The following is a 13,117-nucleotide window of genomic DNA, read 5'->3' on the forward strand; positions in this document are numbered from 1 at the left end:
AGGGTCTTCCAGGATTTGGCGGAGGAGCTGGGGGTCCCCCTTGCACAGGACAAGACTGAGGGCCCCACGACGCGCCTTACATATTTAGGCATCGAGCTGGACTCGGTGGCCGGGGTGTCTCGTCTCCCGGGGGATAAGCTGGCTCGCCTAACGGAACTTATTACGGGCTTGCTACGCCAAAAGAAGTGCACGCTCAGGGAGGTGCAGTCTGTACTCGGGCATTTGAACTTTGCCTGCAGGGTCGTCTCACCCGGCAGGGCATTTTGCGCCCGCCTTGCCAGAGCATGTAGGGGGGTCAGTGCCCCTCATCATTTCATCAGGCTCACCAAGGGCATGAAAGCTGACCTCTGCGTGTGGCTCAGTTTTCTGCGGGGCTTCAACGGGGTCTCCATATGGCAGGCCCCCCTAGACTTGGGTTCTGACTTGCAGGTGCACTCCGATGCTTCTGGCAGCCTTGGCTTCGGGGTTTATTTCAGGGGTCGCTGGTGCGCCCAGCAGTGGCCCTCCGGTTGGGCAGGGTCGGGAATCCTCAGGGACCTGACCTTTTTGGAGCTTTTCCCCATCCTGGTAGCGGTCTCCATCTGGGGCGGCTCCCTGCAGAACTGTCGGGTCACTTTCTGGTGTGATAACCAGGCCTCCGTCAGGGTCATCAACAGCCAATCTTCTCGCTCTGAGCGGGTCATGCGGCTCATCCGCCGGTTTGTCTTGTGTTGCCTTAACACTAACATCACGTTTTCAGCACGTCACATAGCAGGTGTCGATAACGGCCTGGCAGACGCCTTATCTCGCTTCCAGATGGAGAGATTCTTCAGGTTGGCCCCGGAGGCGAGGCGCACCCCCGACCCATTCCCGGAGGAGCTCTGGACGATTGGCACAGCACCATAATGCAGGGAGTATTGAGTTCCGTGGCCCCGTCCACGCTCCGGGCTTATTCTGCGGTGGCCACCAGGTTCTTGGCCTTCTCAAAGGGGGTGGGGCTGGGGGTCCTGGCCCCCGTCCCAGGCCGCGGTTCTCCGTTATTTGGCCCACCTGCGCAGCTTGGGGCGCGCCCCCCGAACCATGCGCAGGGATCTCGCGGCCATCTCCTTCTTTAGCAAAGCGGCCGGGTTCTCTGACCCATGTGATTGCTTCCTCGCCCGGCGGGCAGTAGAGGGCTGGGCCCGCATGGCCCCACCACGGCGGGATCGCAGGCAGCCCATTACACTGGCCATTTTGGGGTGGCTACTCCAGGCAGTCCCCCCCCTCTGCAGGTCCTCCTATGAGGCCCTGCTCTTCCATACAGCCTACATCCTGGCCTTTTACGGGGCGTTCAGGGTCAGCGAGCTGGTTGCCGGTTCTAAGGGCGACCAATCCGGCCGCGCGGTGGCCTTCAAAGATGTGTCCTGGTCCCCCCGGTGGGTGTCCATCAGGCTTCGCCGCTCAAAGACGGCGCAACGGGGCAAGGGTCACGTCATCCGCCTTCAGGCAGCACGTCGGCGGTCCCTGTGCCCTGTGCGGGCGGTTGAAAGGTTCCTCTTGCGCCGGCCCTCCCTCTCTGGCCCACTCCTGATTCACAGGGATGGTTCCCCCCTCACCCGGTTCCAGTTTTCGGCCATCCTACGGGCCGGCCTTCAAGCATGCGGGTTGGAGTCCCGGGACTTCGGGACCCACTCTTTCCGCATCGGGGCTGCCACTGAGGCTGCCGATCTTGGCCTCCCCGCAGCGGCCATCCAGGCCATCGGTCGCTGGCGGTCTGGGGCGTTCAGGACCTACATTCGTCCCGCGGCGGGGCTATCTCACTGAAAGGGTTGTCTGTGTGTTCCAGTTCCAGGTACCAGGAAGTCGGTGTGGCTATGCGGCCACAGTATCGTCCACTGGGCAGGGAAATACGCTGAATCATCTGGATGGGGCGCCCATCTGGGCCTGGAGGACCGGCTTCAACTGCGCTGGATGGGAGTCCGCGGCATGCGGTGGGCATCGCTGGTTCCAACCCTTCTACGTCAAGCGCGCCAGCAGGGTCATCCGGACGCTATCCTTATACAGCTGGGCGAGAATGACCTGGGCGAGCGGGAGGGCCCAGAGTTGCGGCGGGCCATGTGCGCTGATTTGGACTACCTTCGGAGGGTCTTTCCGGACACCATCTTCCTGTGGTCAGACCTACTTCAGAGGCTGGTTTGGCGGGGGGCCCGGTGCCCCAGGAAGATGGATGGGGTGCGGCAGAGGCTGGCCCACGCCATGGGCAACTTCATCGAGGCGGCCGGGGGTTATCTGATCTCTCACTGGGACATTTCGCATAAGGTGACCCCCCTTTTCCGGCCGGATGGCGTGCACTTGTCAACCTGGGGGATGGACATATGGCTGCAGGACGTGCGGGACGCCCTCCTGGGATGGGTACAGCAATAGGAGTGTTGGTGGGAGCCCGGTGGGCTCTTGTGGCGGTGGAGCATCGGATCAGATCCCATTTGTTGGGGAGACTGGGCCTGCGCGCACAGGCTCCCCATTAAGGGGACTCCCTTATGGAGTCTTGGGGGTGAGCGGCGAGGGGCACGCCCAGCTCGGGGGCTGCCAGGGCGCGCCACCCCCAGGTGGCATGGGAATCACCAAAGGGTGTACACCGGGTGATCTCCCCCTTCATGCCATTCCTGGTTCCCTCCCTCAGCCTGGGCCTGAGGGGGATGTGGTTCATCGGCTGACAGGCGGGTCACCCGATGCAGCGGATCTGATCCTCATGCTACGCCAATACTCCTCATATGCTGTTTGGTTATGCTGTTTTAATAAAGTTGTGGCCTTGTTTTCTCCAGCCCGGTGTTTGTCTGTTCTGTCTCTCGCCGCGCAATGCTGCTGTGACCTCAATGCTGCTGTGTCCTGATTGGCCCATGACACATTTAAGGGAAAGAAATATGGAGTTCCCTGACTCCAATAGCCCTGAGCATTTAGCTGGGTGAGAGGTAGTGAACTGAGGGCACTGGCTGCCTTTCTGCTAAAGTCCCTGAGAAGAGGAGAGAGGGGTCCCTTTGTGGATTTGAGTCAGAACTCTCTGCCTGATAATTAGGGACTAGACAGGTGGCACAGTGTAACTGTCCCAAACTTCCTGTCAAGCCCCAAACCTGTGAAGGGAGGTTTATGGTGGGTGGAAGTGGGGTTCAAGGGGGTTTGCAAAATATCTCTTCTACTGAAAAAGTTACTTACACCAGTGGAAAATAACCTTAGGATAGAACCCTGTGTGTTTTTTATTTTAAATGGAGGGGGAACACCTAAATGTATAAGATCACCTCAATGACATGTAAGAAAGGTGTTTTCACTACACGATTCTTACGATCAAGAATCTCAGGTTGTAACCGAGTAGCAAAGGAATTATCAATAAAAATGTTATCATTACAGCTTCCATTATTTCTGCAATACAATAATTAATCCTAGTCTTTGGCATGTATGTATATAAAAATGTAATAATAAAATGTTACTCTGTAAGCAGTTTCATTTTATATTATCACATCTTTCTTTAGTATTGTTGGCAATAACATTTAAATTACAAATAGGTATTGTTAGAATGTTTGCCTTACTGTCTTAATAAAATTACATGTTTAATGTAAGAATTACTAAGGCAATAAAAGTGCTAATTAAAACAATAACACTTTCTGTTATAGAATTATCATGCAGAAAATGAGATACAAGGCAGTTAGAGCCTAGAAAGAAGATATAAGAAATTGTTAATTACTACTGTGGTCCACGATCTGATAATCAAGAGCATAAAAATGAAAGTGGCTTGCTGTGAAAAGCTATCATTTAAAAATAGAGTAATAGAGTGAATAAATTAAAAAGCATTAATCCTGGACACAATCTCAGGCACCTTTGCCCATTGAACAGGCTCCAAGCCAAAGCATTTCAAGTATTTCTGAGACAAATATATATCCTTGATATATAATTGCATATAGAATTTCAAATAAAGTATTTTTGTAGGCTAACAGAAAAAAAGTTCATTTATTCTTCTGAAGAATCTTCAAAGAACTTCTTGTACATAAACAGACATAAGCATAAACCACTATACAACGGTACTACCCTTGCTTTTTATATGGAATAAGCACTAGATGGAAACAAGTCCAATTTATTCTCACCAAAATAACCATCAAGACTTTCAGATTATGCAATAGTACACCATGAGATATCAACACAAAAAGAGCTCAGAAATGGATTTTATACCAACAAAAGTAAGAAACGTTAGAAGAAAAGTTGATTTTAGTCATAATTTAAATACTGGCAAATACTGCAACATACTTGAACAAATTCACACAGGATACCTCTATGGCACCAGTTTAGTTACAGAACTGCTTATCTAGATATACAGCACAGCACACTGTATTCTGAAAGGGTGACAGCACATACACATTAATAAATTGTTGCAAAGAGAAAAGGGAGAGACATAAGTAAAAGTATTAATTATAAGTTTAGTTATATTTATCTGAAGCAAAAGTAGCCAAATACTCCCCCTTCCACCAGGTATTTCATTTTAGCTCTCAGTAACGTATGGGTTTGATGTAATAATCAAATACTATGGTTTCCTACCAAGTGAATTAACCTTAAAAGTTCAACCAGGCAAATCCTGAAGTCCCTACATAGTGAAATAATCCATCACGTCTAATTGCCCTGCAAATCACATTCAAATCACTGGTTGAATCCTGGTATGTAATGATCAAAAATGGCTGCCTGATCCCCCAGTGGGGACAGGGGATCCCCCACTCCCACCCTCCACCTCCTGCCAACACTCAGCTGGCCAGCGGGGTGGTGGGGTGGAAAGGTGGGGGAACAGGCACACTCCAGGCATGGCATGATGAAGGAAGTGATGTCATTGTGCTGGAAGCGCTTCCCCACTTCACACAAGTTGCAGAAAAAGGTAAGTGTTGGGCCTCCCCCCACCCCTACCCCATCAGAAGGCAACCCTATAATAGTGGAAGAAACGCTCTTTCCAGACGCAAAGGGAAGAGAGATCAAATCACACTCTTTAATGTAACATCTAAACAAATGGTTGGTTTGCATATTTGTAATCTAGAAATACTATACATATAGTGGGACTGCAGGTCTCTGTATAGCCTGTTATCATATGTGACATAATGTGCAAATAACCAATTTTCATGCCCTCTGCTGTTCAAAATGGGTTTGATTGTGGAAATCTAGGCCACCACAGCATGTATGCACAAACACGTACAAATTATATTCTACATGTGAGAGGGGATGATGTTGTGGAGAGTACTGTCTTTCTAAAGTGTTGGCCAGCCCTTCAAACTTTGCCTAAGGTCATTCTTGTTACCTTTTCCAAATCCTTTATATGAAGAACTAAGACAGTCATATCTTTTACTACTTGGTCCAAATGCTTTCAATTCTATTTACATTTTTCTAGTTCCAGAAGAACTACTTACCCCTTATAATTTTTGTTCCGGGAGCCAACATCAATTTTTTATGAGTCTGGGTAACCAGGCACCTAGGATCTTACCCTTTCCCCAATATGGGTTATTAATTTATGGATAAATCTGAATGGGTAAAATGTAGCCCATTTTACTTTAAGCCTTTTTTATCCTCTTCATGTTCAGCAAATTATCAGCTATGTGTATATATAAGAATTAAAAAAAATATGACAAGACAATTGCAGTTAATTGTAGAGGTTAATGTGGCATAAGGTTATGGAACAGGTTGGACACATTTTCCAAAGTAATTTCACTATAATTAGAACTGTCATATCTACCGAAGAAAGCTGATCACCAAAAAGTAGAGACAAGCTTTGTATGATCTTTCTTGAGTCTGTGTTTCTAAATAATTTAATTAAAAAAAACTAGAAAAAACAGTTTCAAGATGTTCTTAAAAGATTTACTATGTGGCTCACCAAATGTGCTGCTATGGAAGTCCTTAATGGTTATACTGCTTTTCCGCTAATGTTCAGAAAATGCTGTGAAGCAATCAACAGATTTTTTTAATTCATCACACATGCAATCCAATATTGGTTAAACATTTGCATCCTATTTTATGTGTACTCTGCTGCAACTTGGGGTTCATTATCCATATAAAAACTATTTTCCAAAGTCCAGCTAGAAGCTATTGCCTTGTACTTAACTGCTCTCACACATGTAATTACTCCTTTGATTCCACATATAGTAGCACACTGCTCTCTCCTTATGCTGTTTTTTATATTAGATAAATAGTAATTATCAGTCAAGGAGGAAAGTGACTCTTCAATCAATTGGGACATGTACTTTCTGACCTAAACCAAAACCAAGCAGCCATAGTTAAGTAGATGAGGTTAAACAGACTGAAATGAAACCTGCTCTAAAAGAAGATGAAGATATAGAATATATTAATAAACGTGCAATAAAGCTTGTTTATCTCGGTGTAATGGTGCAAATTTACCTGGAAAAGTATTAAAGAGGGAGAAAGCAATTACAGAAAGCAATACCAGGCAGAACAAAGGGTAAGACAGTGATGAAGAAGCAACAGGATTCAATTGCATCAAATTGTGGCAAAATCAGTAAGTGGAACACTAATACCAACAGTTCATGGAATGTCATCACAAGCATGAAAAACAGGCTGTGCACACTATAGCCCACTATTTATGGAAGACGCATATAATTTCGGATGCCTTCTTGGTTGTCCAGCTTATGGATGGGCTTCTCCTCCCTTCTTTGCCCTCCCTTCTCTTAAGGAATGAAATAAAGAAACCGTGAGTATTTACGTTCTGTTGTCCTCCTCTACTGGAAACGCAACGATTTACAAACATTGTTCTCCCCTCCTTTGTAGCAAGAACTGCACCATAAACTTTCAAGTCAGGCTTAGCTGGGTTTCAACTGCGCACCCTAGGCCCTGACTTGCATGTGCTTCCCAGTTTTAGATCTCTTTGGATTTCTACCCAAAGCGCTGCCCAGAATTACAAGCAATCCCCTCCTGGAATTTCTAACATTGAGGTTGGTGAAGGTCCAGTTCAGTGGATACCTGCATATTTGTAGGCCACTTGAGAAGACATCCCCATGCAGAAATGTATAGCAATCTCTCTCTATTCTCCTTGATGTCTGCTCTCTTTTCTTCTCTTTACAGCCCTCCAGTAATTTATAGATGTTGCACAGTGTGGGTACATATTGCGCAGTTGTTGAGAGTTAGTACAACTATCTGTGGGCCCCTTGTTATTTTGGTATAGTAACATTACTATGACTCCTTATTTGTGTATTGGTTCCTCTCAAATGTTCTCTGATTATTCTGCCTCTGTTTTGATTCCAGTTACTTTCTGGTGGTCTAACAGTGCCGCCGCTGCAAGTTCAGGTTTGGTCACTTACTTTAGCTGGCCTGTGTATTAAAACCTAAATCACAGCTTGTGCCAGGATAGGAGGCAAGATTGTAAGCGGTCGGCCCAGCCTCTGCCATTTTAATAGCAGTTTTACATATGGCTGCTTGTAATATTAAAAATGTTCCGGCCTCTGGAGTTAAAATTGCTGCTGTGTGGCCACCAGAGGACCTCCAGCAGTTGCTGAATCCTGCCCGGGAGAACATGGCATGCATGGAATGCTGCACAGGAATGCGGAGTGATTGAGAAGCAATCGGATTTACTATCTCTCCGGCCCCACCAGTGCCCAGTGCAACAAAGGTCTCGCAGAGTCATCCTCACTAAGCATATTCCTTTACCTCCTTCCGTGATGAGATCTCCTGTTCTTGATTGAGGAGCTAATCAAATGACATTCATAAGTATAGACAGTCGTTCCTGGGAGAGAACAGTCCCTCCCTAAAAGTACTTGACCTAGCTCTGGTAGACTTCATCAGCAAACTATCCTTTTTGTGCAGCGCTAGAACTAATTTTACATTTGTATTCACACACCCCGGCAGCTGCCAATCAAGGTACTCAAGCCTTTTGTCTAACCCAGGAACTAACCGTTGAAGACTTTGTTCTGACTGCTAGGTGGGTTCTCCCACCTCAGGGCACATTTTACCTATAAAGGTAGGCCCTGGCCCCATTCAAATCATGCAAACTTTCTGACTTCTCCCTTAGGGTCACTTCCCTAAGCCTCTTGCTCTCTTGGCCAAGGATGCTGGCGTTCGAAGCTACCCTCTTCTCCACGGACTGGACTCCCTTCTCCAGGATAGGTAGATATACTTACTCCCTCTCTCTCTATTCCCAATCTCCGGCTAAGTTTCTTAGGACTCTGTGTGTGGGTGTGTGTGTAATTATTTCCCCCCAAGTAACTTTGTGTGTATGTGCATGAAGCCTTGTTCTTAATAAAAGTTATTGTTTGACCCTAAGAACCAGCCTCGTTTGCTATTTTGGAAGGGACCTGGTATACACCGGTGATAGATTCCAGTTACCGCCTCTCATATAGCTATCTTCCTTGCTTGCTAATTCCCCCATAAATCATATTTATTGCAATGAGACCACTTCTGGTAACAAGATGGTGAAGGAGAGGTCTATACTTGCCTATTTTATGCAACTCTGAGTGCGGTTTGGGATGAGGGTCCATTCACACAGCACACAGGCCTACTGAAAAATGTACACAGATCACTTACAGTAACAGTCTCGGAGAGGACTGGTTAAGCCACATGGCTGCATTCACATGTCACAAGTAACAAGAGTTAGGTTCAAATCAAGATTCATTCATTGTGATTCATGTGTGATGGAGGAGGAAGAGGAAAGAGTGACATATGCAAGGAAGCACTGTAATAAGCCAGCTTCATTCACATTCATGCTTAACATTGCTTTGATGTGTCTCCTAGATTCATTTTCTCTGAATGCTTAGGTGGCAGCTGTGTTGAGAGTATTTATTTTTCATATTTCTAGGAAAAGTACAGACTTGACAATCATCATCTATTCCTTTGCAATCTCTAAGGCAGAGTATGGCAGTGCATTATTAACTGGAGCTGCTCCTAAAGAATTGTCAGAGAGTGTAGATACATGAAAGTGTGCCTGCTCGACCTTTAAACGACACAGAGGAATGTTGTGGCATCACAGAACCCCCCCCCCACACACACACACCACCACCACCCAGAGGATTGGGGATGGTGTTGTCTGGTCATCCTATTCTGGCTTCGAGAGTGTTGACAGCCAACTTTCAGGACCATAAGTAGTTGCAGAACTACTCTTCCTTAGTCTTTCAGTCTTCAAAGTAAAGGGTTAAGAACTGGAGGTGAAGGCATTAACCCTCAGCCAGCATGATTCAACAGGGACCAAGTGTTGCTAGACTTGGGAGGCAGCATCAAACAGGTGGAAGGAAGTATAAAAAAGGAAGAGGAAGATGTAGCAGGTTGGGTTTCACCGGGGACCATTAGCTGAAAGGGAACTAGGCCAGAAGTATTGTGGTTGCTGTAAGAAGCCCCCAGCAACCCAGAATGAGATGTAAGCAACTGTTACATGGCTGTTAAATGTTGTCCTACTTCTTTGGTTCATTTATTGTGAATTGTTTTGCTTCCTGATTTAAACTCCTTTGTGCTGAAAAATTAATTAAACCTATTTTGAGTTACAAAGTTATGTTGCCTCTTTGAGTCTCCCTGACCTTCCAAATCCATTAAAGAATGCTTGCCTTAAGCAGAGCAGCCTCTGGCAGAATAAGGTACAAGGCTGTTCTTCATGAGTTCAAGAATGGCACTTTCTAGATCTGAGTAAAGCAGTACCATCTAGAGTAGATATCCTAATATAGACAGCTTTCTTTGTAGACATTTTTTGTAACGTATTTTCATCAATGCTTCATGCATTCAAAAACCTTAGAATTCAGAAATACTTGGGTTGATAATTACTACTCCTAAGTAGTATACACACAACTGTAATTACTATTTTGTTACAGGAACTTGACAAGCCAGACCACTATTTCACTTTTGCTTCTTCCTATACTAAGTTGACTACAGTAGTAACCAGTGTGGGCCAATCACAAGTCCCATAACCATACAATAGTGAAAACTGGGCAATACAACAAGTGGACAATCACAACAGAATGTATTGTTCTATTCCTTTGAGTTCTACCCTAAAGAATACTGTAATTATTCCAAGTAAATGTGTGCATGTGTCTTTAAATGCTTGGTTTGAGCTAGGTGAAGAGTGGGGGTGAGAGAGGGAAGAGTGAGTGATGTGATTGATGACTGAGAGTGTGGGCGGAGTGAATGCAGTTTAGACTGACAGTGCAGAGAGAAAGGTTTCATTCAGAAGAAAGCAGGCTAGCTGTGTGCTGCCTGAGAATACTGAAGTATTTATGACAGAAATATAACCTGTGTGGAACCTGAACTGAGCATGTTTGTGAAAGGACACTCAGTCAGGGAAAGAGAGGCCAGCTGTGTGCTGCCTGAGCAGGTTTAGTATTTCTGTGAATGAGAGTCAGAGAAAGAGAGGCTAGCTGTGTGCTGCCTATATTTGAAGTATTTGTGAGAGAACTATTGAGTCTAGTGAAGGAGGCTAACTGTGTGTGAAGCCTTAGAAGAGATCTGTGTGAATGAGTTTATAGGAAGTAACTTTAAGAACTAAGAACTACTTTTATGAAACCAATACGCTTCTTGAAAAATAAACATTTATTTTTTTTGTTATATCCCAGTGTAGCTGTCATTTCTATATCCCACTCATATCCTTAGGGCCACATAGAACCACGAAGGAGCCTGACGCTTAAACACGTTACCAAAGGGGCAATCTGAATAAAATATTTTGGAATAATATATTCCTGGTGGCAGTAAACTACCCAGAGGGTGTAAGGGGAAGATTAAAAGAAAAATCTACCCCAAAGAAAGTACAGGTCATAACAAATACCATTCTACTAGATAGTGTGTCACAGAAATAAGTGATGCTATAATTGTGACTAGAGATGGGCACGAACCAGAAAAAAACTGAACCATGTGGTTCATGGTTCATCAAATTTCACGAAACACGAACTTTCACGAACCTGCCCCTGGTTCGTGAACTGGTTCGTGAAAACGTCACATCCAGGTCAGAAAATATCACTTCCGGGTCAGCAGACGATCTGTAGGAAGTACATCCTGTTGCCAAGGAAACTGATTGAGTGGCACCAGGCTGCCTGCAGTGATGAAAAAAAAGATTAACCAAATGAACCAGCCTAAAGTTTGTGGCGGTTTGTCAGAAATGGGATCTGACGAACCGCTGGTTCGCGAACCACGAACCGGCCTGGTTCATGCTTAATTTTGGTTTGTATTTCGGTTCGTGCCCATGTCTAATTGTGACAGCAAAGAGTTATACCAAAATATTTTAAAATAATTACAGATAATCTTAGTTGGAATATGCGGGAATTATGTATTACTATTCGAGTAAATGAAATGGAATACAATAACATTAAGTAGAGTACAATGCACCATTGAACTTCTATTTCAAAAGTACTTTAAGAAAGATTTCTCATTCATTCTTAAGAGCAACCACTGGCCGTTAATCACAATGCTTTTCTATCAGTACAATTCTTTAATGACTGCATCATTGACAGATCTAATATAATAATGAGTATTTACCCCTCTTATCATTTCGACCTGTACTTGTGGATTTATCTTGAGGGCAAAGGCAACGTCCTTCACACTTCACGGAGATCTGTTTTCCTGAGACACAGGCTTGATATTCTAGTTTGCACTATAATAAAAAGAGAATGACAATCTTTAATACAAAGTTCTTTTATAATGCAAATTTCAGTTCTATGAGTATCTTTGAAAGACTAGGGTTTAGCCATTCATTATTTTCAACTTTTTTCCCTCCAGATTTTAAGTAACTATCAAAAAACAGTACAGGCTAAAATAGGGAGGAGTTACATATCGAAGTGAGCCTGTGGGAAAGTTGTGCAATATAGTGAGAGAGAGAACATCCTCATGTCTTTTGCCAAGCATGTACTGCTAAGAACCATGATCATGACTGTCTTGGATCCCGGTGGCCTAGGAAAAAAAGGTGAGCTTTTAAATACTTTTAAAAAAATTAAATTAACAACAACTAAGCTGTTAATCTTAAAATAATAAAACTTCAGCTGAGATGTGAGGGAAGTTGCCTGCAAACATCCTTTTGCAGGAATGACAGTTAACCAAAGCAATATACTAAGCTTCCTGGCAGGGCACTGATGTGGCTACTGATATGGTTCCCTCTCTGAAAACGTTTGCCTAAGCAGCTGCTACATCCCCTCCATCTGCTGTCTCTTTGGAAGGCTGGAGACCGGTAAAGATTCGCAATTTCAGTCTTTACACGTGCCTTCTCATCTCAGAAAAAGGGATAAATCACATGCACCTGTGTATGTAAAGTAATGATAGGAAGTGTGTTCCTTATTACAGGCTAAGTGTAGGTGACTGAATTATTTCACGTGATTGAACCTTTGAAAAGTCAGCTAATAGATTACACTTTAAGCTTCATGAATATCAGTTTCATTCAGACCATAAAGGAATTTCTTCTCCCTCCTTGTGGTTGGTATTTTGGAGTTCTTTATTTAATACAGAATGTATTCGCTGCATGTCAATTCTTTTCTTTCTTTCTGTGTTTTTGAAAATTTGGGAGCTGAAATGTGTTTTGTGAATATTTGCATATTTACATGACAAATGTAAATACTCAGGAGAATAATGCCACCTGATGATAATGTTATTTGAAATGGATCCTTATCTGGGAACTCACTATGTTTTTTTTGTGTTTTATATAAAAATAGGTTTTCATATTATTATCTTTGTGTGTAATATTAAAGTACTGTTTTTATGATTCGGGAATAAGTTGAGTTTTATAATCCTCTCTCTTTTTCTGTATGTTTTGGGGCGAGGCAGAATTCAGTGTCACAGTACCAGATCCAATCTTTGACATATCTACTTTGAAGGAACCTAGACCTGGTTGGCATATAAAACACAGTAAGGTAGTGGTTCCTGAGGTGGAAGGATGGGCTGCACTATTTGGGTGGTAGGGGGGGGGGATGGAGCAAATTTATAATTCTTCCCCATGCAAAAACTCCCTGCAGTGAAAAATTCGCACGAGGTTCTAACCTGTTATGTAGCGTGCTAGTTTTCCACTACAAAGAATAATCAATGTTGGGGAGCTTTAAAAATATAATCCCTCACCTGCACTCTGAAGTGTTACTGTCCATTTAACCACTTGCAACTCTTCATCTGATGCTAGAAGACAAGGAACAATTGACTGAATATCATCTGTTGCTTATTTCTCCACACCCACTACCCCTCT

At 44.3% G+C, this 13,117-nt stretch overlaps 1 protein-coding gene across 2 annotated transcripts in view; it reads right to left on the minus strand.

Annotated features, from left to right (window-relative positions):
• SPOCK3 (SPARC (osteonectin), cwcv and kazal like domains proteoglycan 3) overlaps positions 1-13,117 on the minus strand; it is a 264,800-nt gene that overhangs the window by 61,383 nt on the left and 190,300 nt on the right. For both annotated transcript variants that reach the window (XM_054990643.1, XM_054990644.1), the window contains one exon: positions 11,434-11,548. In XM_054990643.1, the coding sequence (XP_054846618.1) occupies positions 11,434-11,548 (115 nt within the window). The remainder of the gene's footprint in view (positions 1-11,433; positions 11,549-13,117) is intronic.

The sequence above is a fragment of the Eublepharis macularius genome, chromosome 10 (assembly GCF_028583425.1).
Source record: "Eublepharis macularius isolate TG4126 chromosome 10, MPM_Emac_v1.0, whole genome shotgun sequence".
Classification (NCBI taxonomy): domain Eukaryota; kingdom Metazoa; phylum Chordata; class Lepidosauria; order Squamata; family Eublepharidae; genus Eublepharis; species Eublepharis macularius.